General features: G+C 40.5%; 1 protein-coding gene across 2 annotated transcripts in view; it reads right to left on the bottom strand.

Annotated features, from left to right (window-relative positions):
• Nucleotides 1-75: 75 nt before the first annotated feature.
• Nucleotides 76-25613, bottom strand: part of fam91a1 (family with sequence similarity 91 member A1) — a 27074-nt gene continuing 1536 nt past the window's right edge. The window contains exons 3-24 of one of the 2 annotated variants that reach the window (XM_005917418.3): nt 24650-24801; nt 23216-23273; nt 20960-21027; nt 20539-20652; nt 19888-19978; nt 19372-19434; nt 17989-18095; nt 17810-17848; nt 15550-15662; nt 15109-15218; nt 14541-14650; nt 14042-14128; nt 13716-13845; nt 10093-10241; nt 9305-9439; nt 7067-7180; nt 6775-6847; nt 5138-5284; nt 4534-4635; nt 4203-4326; nt 4023-4092; nt 76-2469 (exon numbers count right to left, since the gene is read on the bottom strand). In XM_005917418.3, the coding sequence (XP_005917480.1) occupies nt 2284-2469; nt 4023-4092; nt 4203-4326; nt 4534-4635; nt 5138-5284; nt 6775-6847; nt 7067-7180; nt 9305-9439; nt 10093-10241; nt 13716-13845; nt 14042-14128; nt 14541-14650; nt 15109-15218; nt 15550-15662; nt 17810-17848; nt 17989-18095; nt 19372-19434; nt 19888-19978; nt 20539-20652; nt 20960-21027; nt 23216-23273; nt 24650-24801 (2342 nt within the window). In that variant the 3' untranslated portion in view covers nt 76-2283. Of the gene's footprint in view, nt 2470-4022; nt 4093-4202; nt 4327-4533; nt 4636-5137; nt 5285-6774; nt 6848-7066; nt 7181-9304; nt 9440-10092; nt 10242-13715; nt 13846-14041; nt 14129-14540; nt 14654-15108; nt 15219-15549; nt 15663-17809; nt 17849-17988; nt 18096-19371; nt 19435-19887; nt 19979-20538; nt 20653-20959; nt 21028-23215; nt 23274-24649; nt 24802-25613 lie in introns of both variants that reach the window. The other variant, XM_005917417.3, reaches the window with a different exon arrangement.

The raw sequence follows: 25613 nt of genomic DNA, 5'->3' as shown, positions 1-25613 counted from the left end.
CAAAACCTTCAAAAGTGTACGAGAAATAAAATACACCACTGCAGGATATTATAATGGAGAGGGGGGAGGAGAGAGTTTGATCTTATTACATATTTATTTATATTTTCATATACTTTTTACATATTTATCTGTAATAGTATGTAACCAGAGACGAGGCAAGATGGAGAAAAGGATAAAGGAAGGGCATGGTGAAGGAATGTCACTTTCTTCTTCTTTTTTTGTAACCAATGTAATTACAAGATCATGTTTAAATCTGTCAAATATCCACAGTCCCATTAAACAAGCTACAACAAAGAGTTCCTAAAATACCTGCTGACATATAAAACTAGCATTTTAAACACTGCGGTGGATGTATATCTAGGGGAGGAAGGGGGTAGGGGGGTGTATCTGGGACGACTAACTGCAAGTAGATAACAAACAGGCAGGACTGGGAGGAGACTCTTACTGTGAAAGGTAGGCGTGTATTAAAACACACCCGTGACGTGTACAATACTCACGCACTTACTCACAATGGTTTCTACAGTCATCATGCTTCAAAAGGTCCTTGTGACAGTCGTTTTTTCCCCTATTTTAGCATCACGTATCAGAAACTACCACAAGTGGGTCAAAAACAGAATGTAGATTCCTTAAAAAAAAAAAAAATGGAGAGAGAGCTCAACAAACTGGGTTTCCATTTAAACGCAATAAAAAAAAAAAAGTACTCTATATTCTCAGAGCAACACTGAAAAAATTCACGATAGGCTTCAGACACTTTTTGGGCCATCACATCTCTGAGATGCTGGGCAAAGCATTAGCATTTCCATCCCCTGGGTCTGCAACAGCCTTCACAACAAAGTTGCCTTCTCTCTAGACTACAAACCCCCTTATATTTTTTCAAAACATGGTGTAAACAGAATCCCCTGGAGAGTGAGCAAGGCTGGCCAAGAGTGCACCGCACAAAAGCTGATCCACAGAGAGGCAGAGAGAGATAGCTGGCAAGCGACAGTGGCAACAGCCCTGGGTCAAACACGCAGAGCTAACTGTTCCCATTCTTTTCAGTTTGCTTCAGTTTGATTCATTTTGTCAAATTCTTGATAATGGCTGGCAGGTTTTTTGATCCGACGTTGGTAATTTTTATTAGTTAGACACACTACATCGAATGCATATTAACAATTTTAAAAAAAGAAAGAAACTTGTGAGATTTAAAAAAAAAACAACCCCCCAAAAAAGGAAATAAAAAGAATCAGGAGATATGATCCCAGACCTGGTAGTTTTTGATTGGCTGAAAATAATAAGGCAACACCAAAATAAAAGAACAGAGAAAGGAGTAAAAAGAAAATAAATCATTATAAAGAAATAAGGTCTTTGGTGTTCTCTAATGGATTAAAAAAAAAAAAAAACGCAGTTTCTCAGATGCCTCGTATGACACTTTCCTTTTGGTGAGCTCTAAAATCACGTGCACACTACAAATGAGCCAACATTTAAAAAAAAAAATAATTACATGATGTTACTTCATCCACAGGTTTGAAGAAATCCTGCACAGTGCAAATAATAAATGCCCCAAATATTGATTACAAGTAAAGAGGAAAGATTTTTTTGTGCAATAGTATCATGCATTAGATCACTTAACATGAGACAATACAGGGAGGCAGCGGGGTCTTATCAACCTGGTTAAAGTCCAAAAAATTGGTCCTAGAATATGCATATTGTCAAATGATTCCTGAAGAAGTCTGTTCAACACTTTAATGTTTATTTTATAGGTCTTTTTTTCTTTTTTTTTTTAGAACATCTATGCAATATTAACCATTTTACACTCTGCTCTCAAGGGTCACAAAACATCCATCGACTGAAGGGGTGGGGGTGGGGTGGAGTCAGTGGGAAAACAGCGCATTTGTTTCCAGTTAGATGGTCTTCCAGGTTAAATGATGTTTACCTGCATCGCTGTGATATAGTGTGATAATAGCACCACTCCAACAGATAACACTGCCTTGCTACGAATACGAGGAATCACAGAGGGGAGGGAAGGAGGACAGCAAAGAGGGTTGGTACTAGTGTCGATGATTCCTCATACAGTAGGTGAATGACAAAGTTCTGACGGGGCCAATTATCCTATGACTGGATACTGATGGACAAGAAGGCGGGGCTTACGAATAAGGGAGTTTCCTTGTGACTGGATTTAAAGATGCAGGGCTGGAACCACGAACAGGAATTTCCACAGTGAGACGTGACGCTGCGAAAAGACATTAGCCCCCTTTGTTGGGACGCTGCTTCCTCGTTCCTAAATCTGGAAGTTTTGCTGATGCTTTATGTCAGTTGGTCTTTCTGCAGGGCTGAGATGTCTAGAGGAGGAGGGGCGCGCCCGCTCCATTCCTTCAGCTGCCCGTCCTTGAAGAGGAGGTTGAGGGCGGGCAGGGGGACACCGGACTCTGGCGGGGGCTGGCTGAGAGGGTTGGACACGCCGCTGTCCAGGTCAGAGGGCTGGCTGCCATCCTGCCAACACGGGGTCAAAGGTGACAGATCAGAACACCAGGCAGCGATATGAAGGGCAGGGATATATTTTTATAGGAGGAAAAGCCAGCAGAAGGGTTCCTGTGTGATTCATGAAACAGCCCACCATTTCAACCAGTAAATACTGCTGCCACGTCCTTTCGCTTAATCATGTTACCTTCGTGCTGCAACACCCTGATTCAGCTCTGATTACTTCACTTATTTTTTCCTTTGTCTCCAATTTCTGTCTTTTCTTTCTTTCTTGCACTAAATGTTCACCCAGCTCCACTTCCTGTTTTGCATTGTAATGTTCATGTCTTTAATTGATCACTAAAATTAAATAAACACCAACTTAAAGTGGACCCATTATGCAGTTCCTTATTTTCTGTCACATATGTACTATTACGATGTTGGATGCTCCTATTACACTTGGCAAAAGCTTCAACTAATGAGGTCAGCGCATGTGTAAGTAATCGCAGAAGGCTGAAAGCCGAGCTTAGAGACTGCTTAAAACACTCTGAGACCATTTTTTTCTACTTTTGTCTCTTTATGATTACAAAGAGAACAGATGCCATTAATATAGTCATCCAAGGGCAACCAATCAGAAGAAAGATGCCTTAATGAGACTAAGGGGCCATATCAAGGCCAAATAGAAATAAATAGAGATTGTTATTAAAATGTGAATGAAAATCAGCACAACAGGTCTGTTTGAAGGTTTTTCCCTAAACTAGCTGTGGGTCACAACAGTGTTCATGAAGAGTGTGAACGTGTGTTTAAAGTGGTGAATAAGAATCACTTTAAAGCACTGAGGTTAAAAGTAATAACAGTTGTTAATTATGCATAAAACTGAACCCTTCCTTAGTTGCACTGCAATCAGTCTGCATTCAGTTTCTTCTTCACTCCCTGTGCATTTGGATGCCATTTTTATATGTGATTAACTTTTATCTCCTCTTTTATCGTGTTTGTTTTGTCCTCCTCTCTAAGCTCTGTTCTTTCTCTTTTCTTTCCCCTCTGACCCTCCAACCAATCACAGAAGATGATTGCCACTCCCGGAGCTTGGTTATGCTGGAGGTCTCTTCCTGTTAAAGAGAGTACTTCCTTTCTACTGCTGCCAAGTGCTGCCCATCACCTGATTGTTTGGGGTTTAATGTTGTAGGGTCTTACCACACAATTTAAAGCAACTTGAGGAGGCTGTTCTGAATTGACGATATATAAATAAATTGAAAATGAACAATGCTTAAATATTAACATTAATTATGCTAAAACAACATATTTATATTTTTACCACATTGTACTTTCCTGTTATTACTATGATATTTCTTTCTGTCTCCTAAGGCCCACGTGGCTCGTGTCTTGACTGGACATTTGAATGGATTATCAGTCTGGGACGCTTTTTAGATACAAACTGTGGCGATCTGAATCGGTTTAAACAGTTTATCAAAATAAATGGATAAATTATTGTCAACCTGACATTTGCTCTTTTCACTGGCCAAGACTTTTACTTTTGAGCAGGATTTCTTAAGCGGACACCTGAAGAAACTGCAAAGAGATTTTACCTGGAATGACTGAACGAAGCTCAACACCTTGAGTGACAGTTTTCGGCTCGAGTGGAGTAGCTCTTGAAGGCTGAAACAACAACAAATCTTTAGTCAAGCATCAACACACGTCAAAGCTCCTGTCACAGTTTTTATGTAAAAGTTAAGCTTTAGAGGATGCTGCCTGATTTTGGTTTTTACCTCTCGTTGCTGCAGAGCTTGTGCGAAGCAATCTTTCGACACACTTTGCGGTTGAGCTCAGAGCTGAAGAGGGGCATGCCAAAGCACAGTTCAAGAGGGACCCACTCGTCTTCAGATGAAAGGGCTGAGGGGGGGGAAAGAGATTGGCAAGGGAAAGATGGACACAAATTACAACATAAGACACTGACAAGAGCATTTTGGTGTTGAATTTAGCATGGAGCCTCTGTCACACTTTAGCTTTAGCTCTTAGATTCTTCCCAAACACTTTCAACTAACAAACATCTGATTAAATACTACTGGAGATATCCTAATTAAATTAACACACACTTACTGTCTGTCTTTCCTTTGCCTTCACCGTTGTTCTCCTCTGTCACAAGCTCAAAGGACTCAGTGCTGCCATTAGTGTCCAAGCCTCCACCTAGATGGGTGTCTCCTGGAAGAGAAGTGACAAAATCTAAGTCACAGTTAAGGCTTTTGAGTGTTGTTTGTGGGTAAATGGTGAGAGCTAGAATAAAGCCTATAAGACCTTCAACTGAGAAGCTTTTTTAAAATAATTTCTTGCCATTTGCGGGATTTACATTGGAAATTCATCTGTTAAAAATCAGACCTGCAGTGTTGTATCTTTCACTTGGCGCGTTAAATGAGATTTGTGATCATTTACATCAAGATTCAATCAGCTGATCTGAAGGTAAAGGCTAAAAGTGTTCGATCCGTATGCATTAGCAAAGGCAATCACAATAAAAGAAACTATTCTGCAGACAAACGGCATAATTAAACTGGACTGTGAGCGATATTTATCCAATCTGCACCATTAGTGCTATTATGGCCATCGCAGGTAAATGCACCACTGCTAGTTCAACCCGGCATGCTTTCCATCCAGCACCCTCACATGCACAGCCGTAAAAAAAAAAAGTGCACGTGCGAGCTCTTGTTACCTCTGCACTCAGTGCTGTCGCTGGGCCTGCGGCGGTGCCTGTTGTTGGAGTTGAGCATGGTGATGTAGCCACACTGGTGCTCCAGATCCACATGCTCCTTCAGCTTCTGCAGTGCCTTGTGCACGCACATGTTGGAGTAGGAGAACTCTGCACAGGAGGCACACAACACACACAGTGGGATCATGTTAAACACCAAACGGGGCAAAGCTAACACTCAAAATGACACGATGCAAAGATACGGCCACAATTTATCTGCTGCATGAGGCTGTTATGGACTGTGTTTATTCATTTGGCCTGTTACATTTGTTCAGTAAGCACATTAGGAGGATGAGACTTAAATGGTACTTTTAAGCAAATGCACAAAGAGAGGGATTTTACAGGATTCAAAATCTAACAGTGTTTGATGAGTTAAAACCCTCAAAGCTGAAAACAGTGAATGTTTGAGTCAGCAGAGAAAAGATCACAGTTTGAAGGTATGCTTGTAATTTATGCACACCCTGCCAGTGAAAGTATACCAATGCTGATATATCATTAGTGTATAATACAGTATAACAGTATTATCAGTTAGCAATTTAAGGCTGTAAACCAAGGACACATTGCTACACTTTACCTAATCTCTCTGTAATGTTAGGAAGTACGAACATGCAAATAGAAAGACGTAAATACGTTTTATTTTTATATAATAATTTAATGTTCATTGACAGCCCTTTTAAGCTACATTCAGAGTCACCTTTAAAGAGGACATCAGTAGTAGAGAGACCATCCTTTACATTTAAGAGTAGCCTTTCAGGGTTGTTCTGATATCTGATTCAGATTCCCTCTATGCATCTTACACCACAGGTTTTCTGGCTATGAGTCACCGAGTCCACCAAAAGCAAACTGAAGACTTTGTACATTTCCTCTTCCTTTGGAACACATGAACCCAAGGTCAGATTAGGAGCACGAAAAATGAGCAGATGGAAAAAGCCATATTTCAAAACATCAATAAAAACTTAAAATGGCCTGATATCTGAGGTTTTTATTGTGTTAAAATCTATTTTTGAAATGTTTATATCTTATTGAAATATGCTGAATTGTAGGACGGGGTTCTATTCTGCACCATGAATAGCCATAGGAAATCAAATAAAGAGTCTGCGAGGCCTCCTAATCTCCAATCTGTGGGTTTGAGTTTTCCGTTTCTGGAGAGAACAGTAGCGTGTCAAGAATACTATTGTGAAGCAAATTCATGGTTTCCTATTTTCTTGTGAGAAAAACCCCTTTCTCCTGTTATTTCACTATCACCTCTCATTCTTTGACAGCCACAGCTTTCTCTGCATAGGTACACTTATGGTTCGCCGATGTTTAGCAGTGTTTTTAAAACAGTTTGATTTATTCAAAAACTTTAAATCTTTAAATCAAAAATAGAAAAGAAAATGCTTTGATTTCTGTAAAATAAGACAACACAGATTCAGCATGTGAGACAGTCGCGCCTCTGTGCAAAGTCAGTCTCCAAAGGTCCATTTTGAGCCAAGAAAATGTCCTTTTTTAACATTTTGTCTGACTCAGTAAAACAGGACTCTTCATTATGGTTAAATGCAGGTTGGCTATTTGAAAGCTGCTATATCAAAACAATAGTTTATGCACAGACAGGTTCTTACCTCCCTTCAGATCCTCCTCATCAAAAGGGAATGGGATGTGCACAGTTTCTCCATGCCCATGCATACCATGACCCTGTGGATTACATGCACATGTAGTTTAAATTACAATCAGTGCACATTTATACACAAACACAGCAAGAGTTGGTAGAAAACGTACAAAAATGTCATCAGACAGCATTAAATGAATATTAAGTTAAATAATCTGGTATTAAAGGCAATATTTTATCCTCTCAACTTAAATGAGGTTTAAGACAATGACATAGAAAAATCAGCCTCATCTGAGTGAGTTTACCTGGATGAGAACAGCAGAGTGTGTAAGGGCATCGTTAAGCATTGTCAGCACGTTGGATGTAGGGACCACTCCAGGGTCGTGACCCCAGGAAGTTATCAATAACCTGTCATAGACCTGAAGAGAGAGAAATGGTTCAAGGGATTCAGAAATGAATAACTTCACTCATCATCAGATCTTTCCAAAGCAGCTTTCAACAAACTGGACAAAAAATAATAATATGAAGAAAAACACATTTTATTTAACATAAAGCTTTATAAATCATAATAAATTCTAATAAATGATAGTAGATGTGTAAAAGTGGAGATAGGTTTGCAATTTTACACTTCTTTTTGCCCCAAAATAGCTTTATTGTTTATGTAAATGTAAATACAGGTTTCTACATGTAGGACAGCATCTCAGTTGAACCATCTACCAGTTTTTGTTTAATTTAGAAGATCGAAAAACAAAAAAGAATAAGAGGAAACACGATTTTCTTCTAGTTCAACTGTCATGCCATCTTGTCAACCTCCCACTAGGTCAATATTAGCCGGTTAAATTAATCAAGGTTCCACCCTGCTGCTGATTTCACATGCCAAGGATTTTGTTTGGCTCTCTCAAACTGAGAGAGCGCTTTTAGATGAAATTAAGGTGTTATTCTCATGTCTCTGGTTAATTATTTTCAGTCCATAAGTGACTTATGGACAGGAAGTTACACATTTAAAATTGTTTAAATGTGTAACTTCCTGCACTGCCATGAGAAGGCAGAGCAAACAAACAACCAACTCAGTTCCTCCACCCTTCGCTCTTCAGTGACAATCTCAAGCTGGCCCAGTCTGTCCTTTGATCAACAGACTCACACACAGGGCTCAACACCAAACGGCACTTCAGACTTTGCAGTCTGTGTCACTTCATCAGCTTCTCTTTTCATTACGGAGGAATTTTGCCTGACTCTTCTTTACAACGTTGCTTCAGTTCATTGAGATTTATGGATATTTATTTATGCACAGCTCTTTTAAGGTCCTAAATTTCAATCAGCTTGAGGTCTGGACTTTGACTGGGTCATTGCAGCACATTGGTTATTTTCTTTTTCAGTCATTTTGTTGTAGATTTCCTGCTGCGCTTTGGAACATTGTCCTGTTACATGACCCAATTTCAGCCAAGCTTTAGCTGTCAGACAGATAGTCTCGCATCTGACTCTGGAATAGTTTGCTACAGAGGAGTTTAAATACTGTACTCTCCCCGAAGGGCTGTGGCACTGGAGGATTCAGGTTAACGCACTCCAGAATGCTTCAGACCAGCAAGCTGCCAAAACTTCAGCTTTTATGAATACACTCACACTTGCTGATGATCAGTTAATCAAGTGCATTTGATTAGAAGCACCTGGCTACAACTTACACTCTTATCACCTGTGAAAGCAGTAAGAGTGTACTCAGTTTTTCACAGGACTGTGAGATCGTTTTAAGGCAAAAATCCCTTAAAAAGTTTTCTTATTTACCCCCGCAAGCCTCTACTCCATATGTTATCCCAGCGTGAGATAACCTGGTTCTCCTATGGAAACTCTCTGTCCTTCCACAGTCAATTTGAAATTCCCAAAAAATCAAAAATTGCTTTCACATGATTCTTATTACATGTTAAGTGTTAGCCCTGCAACAGACTGTCAACCTGCTGGCTGGCTGGCTGGCTGGATGAAGCTGCAGCATTTCTACTTTCTTACCTTTCCTAGTTAGCATTTGCCTTAAAACTAGGTCATTAGTGTTACAATGACCCATTAAAAATATTTTGCATGTTTTCTGAACCTATTGAAACATCAACAAAGTAAGAGACATGTAGATAAAAGGTGCAAAAATACATGCATGCAAGCTATGGTCTAATAGGTCCATTTGCATGACATTACACATCTTCCCCTGAGAATCTACTGTATCAAGTCATCATTAGGTCCTTGTCTCACAATCCCAGAGCTATTAAAACAAATCCCACAACCAGTAGGAAGCCTTTGAAGAGAAAAATGCAGGTTTACAGTGAGATATGACCAAGGTCCACGAGAGCCTTTGTTTAGAAAAGAGCTAGCCAGCGCTCTGATTACCCGTCCTTCCGACTCACTGAAGGTCAAAGATTTGAGAGGGTAGGTTTTAAAAGATGAGTGAAAATGTGACTCAGCCAACTGCTGGTCCAACACAGTACTGTTGTTTTTTAATCTGACTAGACCGTGTCTCTACGCCTCTGACTTACACAGCTGATTAATCATTAGTTTGGACAAACCTGGAAAATGTCCGGCAGCTTGCGGAGCCTGGAGCCTTTGGAGAGCAGCAAAGACGGCGGGCCTTGGCCAGTCACATGATACAGGTACAGCTTGAACCAGATGGAGCTCACCTCAGGGATGGCTGGGCCAATGTGCTACAAGGAGAAACAAAAACACACACGCACTCATACATAAGTTTACAGAAGCAGAACTAACGCATGCACACTGGGCAGTTTTCCCATCTCATTCCTCGTATAAACTCACACTTCACATCAACCTAAAAAAAATAACACAGGCGCATGACAATAATGTGTCCGTGTTGTTCTTCTGTCTGAGGGGAAACTGAAGCTGCTATTAGAGACGTGAGAAGAAAACAAAGACAAGAATTTGGTAAATTCCACTTCACTGAGTCGCAGCAGTGTTAGAATAAGCAGCAGCGTGAACGGCACAACAAGAGTTTAACTTCTTTCCCTCTGTCTCTCTGAGCTCAGCTAGAAAGCTGGAGTGTGGCCAGGCAGAGGAATTACTGGTGAGCCTCGCCTCCTTTCCTTCCCTTTTCTCTATGTGTAGCTTTCTTGTTGGGGCAACTGCAGGCTGAGCACTCGGAGCACACACACAATCACAAATCAATCCCGAGCGCATGAGTGTGTACACTACAAGAGAAGGCAAACACAACCAAACGGACAAACTCATTAACTGTCAGCTAGAACACAAACACACACACACATAAACGCACTCGACATGTACCCAAACATCCCAGCATGCCAAATAGCAGCCCTTCTGCTCTCCTTCCTTCCAGGCATCATACCTGAGGGGTGCAGCTGCTGATGGGTCTGATCTCGTTGCTGAGCGGTGCCATCGAGACCAGCAGCTTGTAGTTCTTGTTGAGGACGCGGCTGCAGGTGGCCTGGTCTAGACCCAGCAGGCTCTCACAGCGCAACATGTCCAAGGGGAAACCTAGTGAGAGGAAAAACATGAGAAAATCCTGACTTACTTCCTAAACAGGCTAATGCAAATGTTTATGCGCATTAAATTTGTAGTGTTGTCTCAGGATAGACAGACTTAACGCCACAGCAAAAAATTTGCACTCCACCGGACTGTTATGATGAACTGGGAGCTTTGTTCCAACCATGCTCTGTCATCATGCACTGTGGGTAGTGACTAAAATCATGGGATTACAGATATAAATGAGCAAAATAAGAGTTGGCCTTGTAGGGTAGCTGGGCTCAGCTGTATAGATAGGGTGATGAGCTTGGAAAGCATGGAGCAGAGGCCATCTGATTAGGATGCCTCCTGACTGTTCTTCTTTGGAGATTTTCCAGGTGCATCCAGCTGGGCTGAGATCTGGAGTTTTTCAGAACTTCCTCGAGGGATTATATCTCTCATCTGGCCCAGGAATACCTTAGAAACCATAGGCTGAAGGATCTTTTTAGCTAATCTTCAGTGAAAAAACTGGTAATCATGTGTCTTGAATAGTTATTTCTAAGTGTGGATGCTTTAGACAATAATGTGATGATTGAACAGAGCAAAGTTTTTTTTCTTGCTTAAGTTTTCAAAGGATATTTTTGGCATCCTTGGATTTAAAATCCTTGTATCTTGCAGTGGAACCTATTGAATCTAAGAGATGTCTATGATATTAAAGGGTGAAAGACAGGAGGGCTGGTTTAGCTGACTAGGTGAGCAGACGATCCATGTGCCATAAGACCAATGCACAGGCCCAGGTTTGCATCCGTCCAAACACCATTTACTGCCGTGCCTTCCCCCTGGTCTTTATCCAAGCTTTACTGCATTCTCTCTACTGTCTGATCAAAAAAAAAAAGGCTAGAAATCCCCCCAAAATAGATTTTAAAAAGGGGTGAAAGATAAATAATTTCAAAGATGCATAAAGTGACTTATATTTAATTAACAAAACGGGGATTAATAATCTACAAGATTTGCAAATGTTCGTTCTGACAGTATCAATTGTTTCTGAGTGTTTTGTTGTAAAAAGTGATTTACCGCCATAATAACTCATCATTAACTACACCTGTAACATGGAAAATGGCACGCACACTTCAACTTTCTATTCTCTTCATTCTAATACAGTTATGAATGGCTGGTCCAATAATTAAAAAAAATAATAAAATCTCCTCTGACTTTACCAAATGTGTTTTTTTTCTTTGCTTGACAAATTTCCTTCACTTCCCAAATTAACAATGATCATTAGACTCTTTGGGGGATTAGTTTAGCTTCAGCCAGCAGGCTCTTACTGCTCTCACTCCTCAGCTGAGCAGCAGCAGCATGAGGAGCACACAAAGATAAGACAATCAGAAAGGAGGCACACGGCCAAACCAAACAAACAGCATCTGGTGGCGCAATGGAAGCTACACAGAAACTCAGAGGCTTGCTTTGTCGATGCTGGAGGACATACTCTCTTCTGCTCCCTCTAGAGACACAAGCTGAACAATAAAGGTTTACTCTGTGTACATAGTATGCCGTTGTCTTCAGTATTTTCTGTGAGCATATTTAAGAGACAGCAGTGAGGGCCAAAAGAGACAATAGTGAGAGATGCCAGCCAAAAGCAGCACAACCAGCAAAAAAGTAATCATGTATTGATTTCCTGAGATCACAGAACAAGTTGCTGAATGGAAGACATTTACCATTTTCTATAACTGCAGTCACAGCAGCTCAGAGTACTTTCTTAGGTAACAGAGTCAGGATAAAAACATGAACTCCTGATCAGCTGAAAACAGACCACCAGAACCACTGATGCACTTCAAAGTTACACTGTGTCACATTAAAAGGGAGCTTATTACTTCAAGCTCAGTGCTTTTGTTTTTAGACCCTATTATGACAGCGTAACGTTAATATTTGATATTAAAAATAATCATTGTTTATTTTATAACCGACTTCGCTGCAGCTCAGCTCATTTTATCTGAAAAAAGCTGCTTAGCTCTTCTTCCTGTAAACCATCTTTGTGGCTGACACTTGTAAACAGAAGGTTTGAGAGGATTAGCCAATTACAGCCAGAGCTGTGAGACCTGATCCCTGAGATGACCACATTAGGGCCATCTCGCCCTTCTATCCCATCATTATGATTTAAGAGTAAAGAAAAAAACAAAAGCTGTGTGAAACCAAATATTTAAAGCAGGCTGAATCCTGAGATTCTGGCTCACAATGATAATGAGCATCCACCACTATAATTATAACAGTAATTATATGGATGTAACTGTAGCTGTAGATAAGGTCATCTAATAATCAGAGTTTTGGTGTTTCAGTTCATGCATGCCAAAAGCAAAGATACTGAACAGGTTTCTCTCCATGATACTGAAACAACAAAATCAATATATTATAGTAGGGCTGGGCCATATCATACCGCTCACGGTAATACCGGTGTAATGTTGGGCAATGAGGAGAGCGAAAGTGGATCGTTGAATGAAACGGATGAACCAGAACTGGTTTGTAAAAATGCTGCAACTTCAGTGGTGTGGAACTGGTTTAGCTTTCGTCCGTCAGATACACAACAAAGCACTATTTTTGGTAGAGCATGCTAGCGGGCCGTCGTTACTACCGTGTTTTTTGGAAAATACGGCACACTTAAAATCAATCCTTTGATTTTTCTGAAAATCGACAGTGCCACGTATAATCCCGTGTGCCTTATGTATGAATTGTGGTTGTGTTTACTGACCTCGAAACGACTTTATGTGGCACACGGCGCTCGAAAATCTGTCAAATGTTTCAGTACGACTTTGCTAAGCTACGAAGCCGCACCGCTTGATGGATTGTCGGAGCTTTACAGCTATCGTAGGCAGGAGCCACGCGGAGTGATACGTACTGTGCTTCAACATAATATTACCGTATTGTGTGTGTATAACCTCTTTTTAAGTTTTGTGGATGTTATACATGGTTATGCTGAGGATATGTCGGCCAATTTCCACTGGAAATGCCTTTTGGTTAAACTGTCAGCGAGGAGTCAGTTAATTTTTTATATAACTTTAATGCACTTAAAAAACAGCGGCTTGTTTAAGTGAAAATACATTGATGGGGTTTTTTTGCACTAATAAAGTTGAGGAGTTGTAAAGTATTTTGTCTAGTGTCAATTATATCGTCAGTTATATCGTTATCGCAAATTTTCAAATGTATATCATGATAAATATTTTTGGTCATATCGCCCTGCTCTATGTTATAGATAGTAACTCATTTAGCTCACAATCGACCACAGTTCATAGGTAATTGTCCTTAAAATAACAAAAGTGACCTTGCCTTTGAGCACACTTCTGGATGAAGACCCATTGGATGATCACTGTATACAATTTTTACTAAAATCTGACCAACACTGTAAGAAGGGTAGCCAGTCTTGTAAACTGGGGATGGACGGGTGACTGGTAACAGACCCCGTGTCCTCGTCAAAGTGCTCATTTGAAAATAAAGGCGGTGTAACTGCATAATTACCTATGTTTGGAATATCAGGTCCCTGGTCCTGAGTGAGTTCTTTGTTGTAGCGCAAGAAGAGAATGGTGTTTTTCAGGGTCAGAGCGTGGTCAAAGTAACGCTGAGCCTCGCCCTCTGCTGTGCTCTCCACCTGAGAGAAACAGAAACGAGTGGAGAAGTTCCAACTCAGAGTTTGTGTGACTGTATTCAGATGTCTGCATGTAGTGTTTGATGTCTGTACATACATGTGTATTTGTTGCACCTAGTTAGCATCCTCTCAATTTAAGCTAAGCTTTTGATGAGAGATTTTCTGAAAACAAGAAAGAAATTCTGATTTCTGGTCTCACCTTCTCCAGCTCAGCCAGGAAGCTGTCGAGAGTCTCATCCGACAGTTTGCCCACTTCAAACATGGTCACAGCATGACTCTTCAGGTTCTGATAGCATGACAACAGAAAACAATTAGATCAACAGTAAACATCCAATTTTTTACAAGATAAGTTTTGTTTTTTGTGTTTTTATATGATTAACAGCAGTGATAATGATACAAACATAGTTTGAGGTATCTAGTTGCTTCAGATTTTGCTACTCAGAAATTTAGACACAGAGATTTTACTTTTCCAAAATAAGAAAAAAAAGTACACTCATATTATACTTCAGACTGAGGCAAACATCCCTCTGCACCATTCAGCGAGCAGCAGAACTCACATGCATGAGCAACACTGCATTGATGAATATTTTCCCTCTGAGAGATCACAGCACAGCCACTATCTTTATCTTATGCTTGTTACCCCACCCTACCCCACTTCCACTGACGTGAAGCCTTCACGTCCACACTCTTTCACTTACCGGCGATAAGTTGCCCATCATCAGGAAGGCTGTAAGGGTCGAGTCAAAAAGGAAGGCGATCCTCTTGGTGGGTGCAGCTGGGATGCTCAGGCTGCTAACGCTACCTGTGTCTGCTACAGAGACATAAAAATATGCTGTACCACTCATGCATACTGCAGCAAGTCTAACAGCACAGCTACATGCGAGTTATTCTTTTAAAACTAGTGTTTTTATGATTAACTGCATTTAGAAGACGAAAACTAAAGCCTCTCTCTATCAAACAGGCCTGATTTACATGGAGATGTGATTGATCAACAGTCACTTATATGACAATATCCACTAACGCAAATTTAACAGTGCCACCTTAACATGTAAAACAAAGTTAAAATCAGTTTAAATATGAGAATGTTTTAGAGAAACACCTATTAATGTGAGAATGAGTTTCAGAAACATGACTGAGCTTTCTTAGGGATTAATTAACACTGCTGCTTCAAACTCAAATCATAAAGTGCTCCGTGTGCGCACATCAGCATTTGCATACATTGCAGAATATGCCTGTGTGTGTGTGCATGTGTGTGTGTATACAGACCTTGGTCTTCCAGGCTAGTGGTGTCTGTATCTGTGGCTGAGGAGCCTCCCTCCATTACAGGACTGCCCTGCTCCCAGGACAGCAGCATCTTCTGGGGGTCCATAGTGCTCCTACAACAGTACATAACAGTACACAGTACATAAAGGACACTGTCACCACACCACACACTGTCACCACATCACACACTGTCACCACACCCTAGTAGTTCATCATGTCCTAAAGCTGGGGAAATTAAAACTCATTAAACATTGATGGCATGGAATTTTTATAAGAATAACGTTGGTGTGTGGCGGTTTCTAGAGTCTCAAACGCTCGAAGCTTCCATTAAAATGTTGGTTTTTCATCTGCTCAACTGTGTAAATGTAAAAATGTATTTCAACAAATTGCACTACACTGAGGTTTCAGATGGTGTTTCGCTGACTGACCGATGACAACACATACTTGAGCCTGTTAACAGATGGGGCGTTCTTCCAGGTGGGGTGGAGCTGATCTGAGCTGAACACCTGACCTTTCTTCACGGCGAAGCCGAGGCGACAGTACATGGACACTGCGTTCTGATAAAACACAGGAGAAGCACACGCAAATGATGCTTGATCCCACAAATAACATATCTGAAACCATATGTACACTTATCAGCCACTTTATTAGGTACACCTGTTTAACTGCTCCCAGTCACATGGCAGACACGTAACGCATGTATGGAAAAACGTTTCCTGGTTTAATGAGCCTCGATTTCTGCTGTGACATTCAGATGGTAGGGTGAGAATTTGGTGTAAACAACATGAGAGCATGGATCCATCCTGCTTTGTAAGGGTTCAGGCTGGTGGCGATGATGTAATTGTGTAGGGGAGACTTTGTGGCTTACTTTGGATGCTTTAGACCCACTAAGCATTATTTAAACACCACACATCTGATTATTGCTGCTAACCATGCAAAACCCTTTACTGCCATTAAGGCTGTTCTGAAAGCAAAAGAAGTCCAACCAAGTGCTGGGAAAGTGTATCTAAAGAAGTGGTTGTTGAGTGTGATAGTGATACAACAGAGAGAGATGCAATAATAAGGTAAGGAAAGAAGAAAAGTGGGTTACAGATTTTGCTCTAAAATGTCTTGAGACCGTCACCAGAAAATTTGGTATTTTTATCTCTCTCTTCTGGGAAGCATTTCTTCCCGCATTGTGCGATGGTGCAATCTCTGATGACAACATCGCCCTTAGCTTTACCGCTGACATTTTTCTGACTAAGTCTTCTTTTCTAGTACAGAAATCCACCCTGCAGTAGTAAGAGTTACTCAAAACTACGCTGTCTAGGTTCAGGCAGTTATATCCATACAAATGACAAACTTTTAAAGAGTTTATTAGCAAGATATTTTAATTCAGACCTCATTTAACATTTTAATCTAAATATCAACAGTAAATTAAAAATCCTGAAAAAAACAACTGTATTGTCAAAAAAAGTCAACCGTTTCAGTGCAAAGATGGACAAATGTCATAAAAACGTGTAGCCCAAGAAAACCAACCCCCTCAGTTTGAATGGCTTTAAGAGGATTTGAAATTACATTGTCAAATTATACTGTAAACAGAGATGCCTTGTGAGAGTCTCAAAGTGACTAAAAGCAATCTGAATAGTCTTTTGGATGATGCTCTTAGGGAGAAAAGAAAGCAATTACTGGCTGCTGACTCAACTGGTCTCAAAAACTGGAGAAAAAAGAAAGGTAGTACAGCTGTACTGTACAGCTGTCTGGCCTTTTCATTATTTCCTCCACTTCTACAGTCATCAACTCGCCATGCTGTTAAGTCTTTTACTCAGACATGAGCACAGTGAGCTTGATTGCTTTTCACACCTTTACACCCGAGAGGTGCAGGCTGAGGTCAACTAGTCATCCTCTTATCATATCAAAAGAGGCCGTGGGAGGAAGTTTCTTTCAAATGACTTAGGCCATGAAGTGGTTATTGCACAGGAGGAAAGTTCAAACTCAAGTCAGGATGGGAAAAGTTTCTGCACAATGGAGACCTCTCAGACATCTCAATCATCTCAGAAGCTACAGGCCTTCTGCTGGAGACTCGCTTTAAATCGCTGCCTTCAACCACTTCTCCTAAGTGCTGCTTTTCAGTTGCACCAATGAGATGGGACCAAGTGATGATGGAGTGCATCTGGAGCAGCAATTCAACAGGAATGATGACGCTCAGCCCCTCTGGTGGAGTCATGGGTCATGATGGATCTAATCGTGGTACTCAGATACACGTCTGCGTGAGTTTGTATCCAAACCGAAACGGCCAAATTGTGCTGAAATGTCTCCTCACTTGGCTACATATTATCAAAAGCTTTTCCCCCCTCAGAGTTAGTCTCTGAAATTCCAAGACAACAAAGATCCGATGTGATAGCTGCTTATCAGACAAAATGCCACAACGTCACATCCTTGAAAAGCAAATTCCTATTCCTATGCAGCAAAACATATTTTTCAAAACAAGCTGCTCCCTTTCTTTCATTTAATCTAAACGCTGCTCTGCCATGTGTCTTTGCAGACAAAGAGAAGCAAGAAGTACGTTTAACAAATCTCTTCTAAAGCAACAGTGGAAGCGCAGAAAATCACTTCTGCATTTTTCTGTGAAAATTTTGAAAGACATATTTCTCAGATCTACCGTTTCCCCATTTCTCTGCTGAAAAACTGCACTTCAGTTACAGTAGGATGAACAGATGCCTACCTTCACTAAGTCCAAGTCGATCTCCAACACATTTGCCAGCTGGGAAGCACAGAGGGAGGCAGGATCAGGAGACACAAAAAAAGTGTTTGGTTGAAATGTTGATCGATAAACAAACAAACACACTCTCTTACTATGATCGCAGCAGCCAGAGGATAATGAAACACATTTCTAAAGCCTACCTCTGCTACGTTTGTTTGCTCATCGATGGACACAAAGATTTTGTACAGAAGCGTTTCAAAGTAATCACCCTGGACCCGGTTCATGACAAACCCTTCCAGTGGGGGCACTGAAAGACACAAACAGTAACCAACAACTGTTCAGCAACTCTTCAAACACAGAACTGTTTCCGTTCCCTTCTTTTTAAATACACTACAGTACTGTGCAAACGTGTGGACTGACCTCTTCATTTCCCACATTGATCCCACACTGCTTCAACAATGTTGAGATCCGAGCTCTGGGGAGGCCAATCCATGCCTGATTGCGTTTCCCAATGTGTGTTTTTCTATGCAGCTATGAATTTACTTGACTGACAGTGTGTTTGGGGTCACTGTCATACTGAAAAATGAAGCTTTTGTCAATCAGATGTTTTCTAGATGGATCAAAATCTGATTTATAATTCCATCAATTTACCACGACACAGCCTCCACCGTGTTTTAAGCCCTCGCTGATTTGAGCATCACAGACCTGTTGCCACTGATTTTCAGTCTAGTTCTTGTGTAATTTGGCAAACCTCAGCCTTTCCTCCTATTTGACAGCTATCCTTCCACTGAGACCCTTTCTGATGAGGCTTCAGTGAGCAGTAGATTTATCAACTGAAATGCCATCTATCAGGTCCTGTGTCAGGTCTTTGCTGGATTTTTGCTATTTCTTAAAGATATGGCTTGAAGATATTGTTCGTCTCATGCTGGGATATGTCAGGTTCTCAGCTAATAGTTGTTTGGGAATCATCTTGTTGGTGCAAAAACACTATTTTATGTCTGTGTCATGTTTGACATTTTTCATTTTTCGACTATAGAAATGGGAACAAAAGAAGTGTTTTTGAGACAGGCTGACAGTAGCAAAACAACAAAAAATACTATTTAAAATTAGCTCTTCGCTCAGCAGCCTGGTACGTGTAGACACATATTTCAGTTAGATCCTTTTTTTGTGCTTGAATGATTCACAGATCAGGTGTTAAGTGGCTTAACAAACAAATGCATTCTGCTGAAAATGGTCAGTTACAAGGACTGGAGTAAAAATAAGTGAAAAAGCTGCCAATGTCCAAAAGAAAAACTTTTGCCAGAGAGCCTCGAGAATTGTTTCTTAAAAATCACTTGAAAAATTATAAGAAAATCTGGTTTCTTTAAGAAAAACATAAAGAAACTCAGGTTAGCTTGAAACTTTTGCACAGTACTGTGTCTGTAATAGTCTTATAACACGTGATTTCAGATCAGTGCAAATTCATTCCCATAATACTTTTTTAGCTTTTAGCATTTCATTTATGTTCAATATTTAGACAGCAAACTTTCTTAGCCAAATAAAATAGAAAAGGGATGTTTAAACACAAACACACACACACGTACCTGAGATGCAGCTGTCATCAGATATGGGAACATCTAAGTAGATGAATCCCCGGTTGTACAAGCCTACAGCAGAGAAAAAACAGTATAAAATACTCTCTTTGTATATTTGCTGTTGCTATTTCCATGTGGAAACTAATATTATGACAGAACCTGTGCAGTTACTGCTTCATCAGAGTAGAATAATAGTATGCTGGAAAAACCTCAACCCAATAAAAATCTCATCAGAATATCTACACATATTCAGATTGCAAAGCGTCTCAGTGCATTTTATTCTATTTGTTGCCACTCAGTTACCAGCACTCCTGTGTAGAGGTTCATCACACTCAAACTGATCTCTAATTAACATCTAAGTTGCAAGAACACAACCTTCATCCCTGTGTTTCACCTCCGAAAATCAGTCCAACACACTGAGGTAAGACTGAATCTGTTCTTACTATAAACAACTAACAAGATTTAAATATTTGCCACCTAATTTATGATTGAGCACGAGCAAATAGAACTGAGTATTTTGCTCACTTAAGACCACGTTGTACTCCATGGATCCTGCCAGCTGAGGACCAGAATCTATCATCTTATCAATGGCTTTCTTCTCAGCGGGAGAACAGATCTGCAAGTTGATCCAGTAAACAGATGACATTAGCACACACCTGTACCACAGAAATATGCTTCAAAAAAGGGTTTTAAAAAAAAGGACCCATGACAATCCAACTTTATATTATGTGTTGATTTCTGTTTCTTTATTTTTCTTGTGGAAAAAAAGAATTGTTAGAAGAATTCGCTCATTTATGTTTTAGGTTGAAAACAAAAACATTACACCAGTAATTCTTCACCGTCTTCACTACACTCATTTCATGTTGTTCCTTCTTCTCTTCATGTGTATGTTATCCTTCCTATGGCACATAAACATCTAAACAGACAGAATTACGCTAAACTTCCAACATGAGGATCCAAGCTTTCTCATCCTCCCTACCTATGTTCACCCAGGTTTCTTTGGCCTGTCTCTACCTTAAACCACATCGCTGTATGTATTCTGTACGGCTGTAAAGAGCTTGAGGCAAATATGTGATTTTTGACACTGAGCTTTCTATAAAAAAAATGACAGGGTCTTATTGTACATTATTTAACTGAAACAAATCAAGAAGAAAAAGAGTCAAATTTCTGTCGCACCCTTATGTCGTCCTCGGTGATGTAGCCTGTCTGTGCCACCCACCACGGCTCAACGGAGATCTCGACTGGTTTGGCCGGCAGTAGGTCCCGTGCTGTTTTCCTGCGGAAAAATTTCTAAAGGTGGAGACAAAGATTATTAAAGAGGGCTCAGCAATTAGCAGGTGAAGTGAGAAAAGTTAAAGATATTAATATTCTAACTACAAAGATGGACAAACTAATGGACAAGCAATCAAAGTAAATAAAGCAAAAAGGAGAATTTACTTTAATTCAAGTTGCTAGTCCGTACTGACTTTACTAACCATCTATGGTACACTGTTGGGCCCCAGATTGCAAAGTATACCTGGCTTCGTTCAGCTTAAACAGACTAAAAAGAGCACAGGTGTAATAAAACACATTAAAATACATATTAATGACATCTTACTTTGGAGGATCTGCACTGGTTCATCAGGTCGATGTACTGGTTTCTCCCAATGCCAAGTAGCCTTAGACCTGTGGGATGGTTGGAAACATGAGCCAGTCAACTTATCACAGGTGTATAAAATCAAGTCTGCCTTTACCAAAAATTGTGAAGGAATGAGTTTCCCAAAAGAGTTCACTAAATTTAAATGTGGCACTTTTATTATTGGATTTGCAACAAGTCACTTTCTGAAATTTATTCCCCCCTAAATGTGCAACAGTCAGTTATAAGTGGTATTATTGCAACGTGGACGTTTTTAGGAACAAGAGTGCAGAGGCACATGGTGCATAAAAGTCACCAACGCTCTCCTGAATCAGTAACTGCAGTTTTAAACCTCCTCTGACATTAAAATCAGCACAATAACCGTGCACCAGGAGCTTCCTGGCATGGATCTCCATGGCTGAGCAGCTCCTGTCAGTGTAATGTGTAGGAGGCTCAGTACTTTTGTCCAGTCTAACCTGGCTGCAATGATCCTGCAATATTCAGTCTGGCTTCTTGTAATTACAGACGTAAGACCTAAGACGTTCGTCAAGAAGGAAAGTTTGAGAATCAGTTCCTTTTTAGTGTTTTTCCAACTTCTTTCAACAAAAGTTATTTCAGTAAAAAACCCTCATGAGGTTTGTTCAAAGTTTGTGCAAGTCCAAACAAATCCCAAACAAGTCCCACAAACCTTCTCCAATACAATTGCCTGACACACACACACACACACACACACACACACACACACACACACACACACACACACACACACACACACACACAATCCATCCCCCAACCGTCAGACAGAGATAACAAGAGTAAGCGTGTGCATGCATATTTATTTCTAATCAAACGAACACATTTTTTCTGAATCTGAGGAAATTCTGAGCCATGTAGCAAAAAGTTTCATGTTACACTAAAATATTCAAATTTGTCTAAAACTCCCACCTCGTCCCCTCCCCTGTGCTGCGCTGGGTTGCAGGGGGGCAGAGTAAAACGTGCTGGGACAGGTGCCAACGCAAACAGGAACGAGTAAGATCGCAGAATCCTACACTTGCACCCTGCTGCTACACTGAGACACAGACACAACACACAAACATCCACCCACGTAAAACTCTCTCTCACACACTCTCACTGCCTCTCCATCCTCCCACTTCTGCATGACACACTTCCAGACTTCCTCCAGAGAGATTAGTGGAGTGAGGCCCCTCCGAGTACGGCTACGATCGCCTGCTGGCGGCCTTCTGCTTCCACGGCATGAAGGTCCTGCACTGCCAGGACTCAGCCACTCACTAGTCAACACCAAAGCCCATTTCAGCTGACAACTAAAAATCAAAGATCACAACCAGTGCCCGTGACTTTTAACTAATTTTAATCAGGCTCCACAGTCATTTCCCAGAAACGCGGGTCCTCAGAAATGAGGCCATTTTTTAGGGGGAAAAGCAATTTTCATTATAATTAAATGGCATTTACACCAGCCAATTAAAACCCATGGCAATGCTCTGGTTTGGTTATGGAAACACAAAGCAATTATTTAGGTTTGTTATTAAATTTAATAAGCGGGTTACAAAAGCATTCCTGTAATAAAACAACAAAACCACAGCAGGGTTTGAGCTTTGAGAGAACTAACAGCAGTTTTACTAAGAAGCCTTAAACCTCCAATATTCAAGAACCAAAAAACACTAAAACCACTTAGAAAAATGAGTCGAGAAAACTGTACAGAGACAAACAACATGTGCTACTCATGCCTAAAAGCCACGGTGCCAATCTTCATCTTTATCATCAGCTTTTCAAAAGCCAGATTTTCTGAGAAACATTTTTGACACGTTGCTTTAGTTTATTTTTCAAATGTGATGTGTTACACAAGCTGTCTCCGCTAAATAGAAAAAAAGAAGTAGAAATTAAGTAAAATAAACTGCCAATTATTTCTCTTGATTAACTGCTTGGTGTGAAAAATGACAGAAAATAAAAATGTATTCAGTTTTTAATTAATAAAAATGGGGAGGGGGGATCAGGACATGCTGAAATGCCGAAACAAATGAATGTTTGCCAGAAGAAATTAATTAGGGCTCCTGACTCTTGTTCTCACACCTAATCTTCCTAAACTCTGGATCCTTTAACCATTCAATAACAAAAATAAACAATCAGCAAGACAAAAAATTAAACAAGAACTGGGAAAGTTGGGGAGCCAGAGACAGTCAAGCCATTTTAAAAGCGTAGAAGAGAAGAAAAATAACTCACAGTCAGCTGCAGTGAAGTTGGGCAAAGAGTCGTAACTCTTCTCACTGTTCATAATATCCTGGAGGTGGAAAGAAAAAAAGAGGAGAAAGGAGAAAAAAAGAAGAATTAAACTAATTTTGTTCTCCCCTTTCTATGTCCCCTGTCTCTGATTAATAACAGGATTAGCAGATCTGAGCAGCCGTGCTAATTTCGACTCCAAGTTTTCATTAAGTGCTTAAGACGGATTATCAGAATATGACATAGCCTTTGGCAATTTAGTGGTCACAATTAAAGCTCAGTCAAGTTTGGTTTAGCGTGCAGCAGAAAGTGGGTGAAACCCCTCTCAGTGAGCTGAAAAATAAATGCTGTTCCTTTATGTGTATTTATAGGTTAGGTAAAAGAACATTAGCCACATCTGTCCTATGAAATGGGAAGTACACTAAATGTGGAACAATCGAATGTGACAGTTGGTATCTGCACACAGAGTTGTGGTAATGGAAATACATCTGAGAGCAGGCTGTATAAAGGAATTACACCAACTATGTAGTCAGCCACAAAATTGAAGTAATTCAATTACAAATGCATTATTTTCCATCTCCAGTCCCGTGAACACAAGAGCTCAGTCTTTGCAATCTAAATGAAAATGCCAAAAGTCAAGGAGAACCCTTCTCCCTGACAGACCGGTTCTCTCTGCTTTATCAGTGAGTTTGAGCTGTCGTGCAGGCAAAGCTCAGACTGACTGCAGAGCAAAGATTTTTCCCAGGTGTGTTTGCCCTGGGATCAATCCTGTGCATGGCCCTGAGCTGGTAGATGAGGCTTTACTAGACGCTGACTGACACCTAGTGCCTGACTGATGACAGATCTGGGGAACATAGGAAACATAGCATATTCCTCCCTAAAGCTACACAATGTCTTATGACGTCCTTAATCTTACCTTTTAGGTTAAAAATGAACCAACACACAATCATTCTAACCAATGACAATACACCCATTTATCCTTTATGCAGGGTGACCATAATAATCCAGCACATCTACTCAGGTGTACCAAACAATGCCGTATACTTGTACTATTCATGCAACAAAAGCACACTGAACTAAACAGCTGGGAGCTGTGAAAAGCTCAGATCCCTCTACTTGTATTGGTCTTTTGGAGTCCTTGTTTTGTCCCTGCAGTTCCTGCATTCATTCCCAGGGATGCCAAAAACTGAAGACATTGTTCATTTTAAATGAACAGAGACTGCATGTTTCCAGTCAATTAGAAAACCTTTGCCGTTGAACAATAAGTATGTCTGCTCTGTTCCTCTGGGTTTACCTGCCCCATCGTTCTAAAACCAACGGGAACTGACAGAACGACAGATGTTCAGGTATACGAGAGGCTGTTCACAGAGATTATGATAATGGGAGCAAAGTTAATGCTCTGGTATTGCACTCTTCAACGCAGCATGCGTTGCTTACCTCCATGATTCCTATGTAATACGAGAACGGGGTGACTCGTAGCCCTTTGACCATGATGTCAGACAGGTGGTAGGGGTACAGCATCAGGTGGTCCCGGCTGTACTTCAAAAGCTCCTCATAATATTTGCGCTCATCCTTCCTCACGTGGCGCACTGCTCAGAAAACAAACAGCAGTCAGAGTGTACATACAGAAACGATCTCTCTACATCAACATCACATCTAAAGTGATTCGATGTAATACATAATGCACTTTATTATACAGGTACATACACATGTTTAGCCACTGTATGATTATTAACAGTACAAGTATTTTCAGTTGTATATTACCTTTTCAGGTCAAATATGAAGGATAATCCTATGATCAACACCAAAAGCAGAACAAAACATGGACAGAGCTAATAAGACATCACCCACAGGTGAGTGGAGTCCCATTTTTAACCCGTGTGCTCACTGTTTTTGCTGTAACTTTTTTTGAAACCTGACATAATGATTGAAAGTTAGTTCTAAATGGGAACCAGAGGACACTGCATGCTCACTCGCTAACTGACAAGCAGGATCCAATAGCCGTGCCCTGGTTTATCCTCCTAATTATCACCATAATTTACAAAATAAACTTTGTGTTTTGCTGAATTTGCTTTGAAAGCAGAGAGTGGGATTACAGTTCCATCAGAGAAGTGTTTACTGAGGTCACAGAGCCATGAACCTTGGTGCTGTTTTCCCATAGACTTTTATAAAATCAGAAGTCTTACTGCAATGATAAAATAGCACTAGAGTATGTTTCTCTGCAAGGTGATATGGTGAGAAAGTTTTTGCCCATCATCAAGCACTCTCTGGTGGGGTTATATTTATCCTGCTACAAACCACTGTCTGTCTATTAATCTAACACTCAAACATCATGTAACTCACCCTGTATGTTTACCCCTGCTGTGTGTGTGTGTGTGTGTGTGTGTGTGTGTGTGTGTGT

The sequence above is a fragment of the Haplochromis burtoni genome, unplaced genomic scaffold (genome assembly GCF_018398535.1).
Source record: "Haplochromis burtoni strain Fernald_Lab_line unplaced genomic scaffold, NCSU_Asbu1 Contig_25, whole genome shotgun sequence".
Taxonomy (NCBI): Eukaryota; Metazoa; Chordata; class Actinopteri; order Cichliformes; family Cichlidae; genus Haplochromis; species Haplochromis burtoni.
This window is presented reverse-complemented; position numbering and strand designations above follow the sequence as displayed.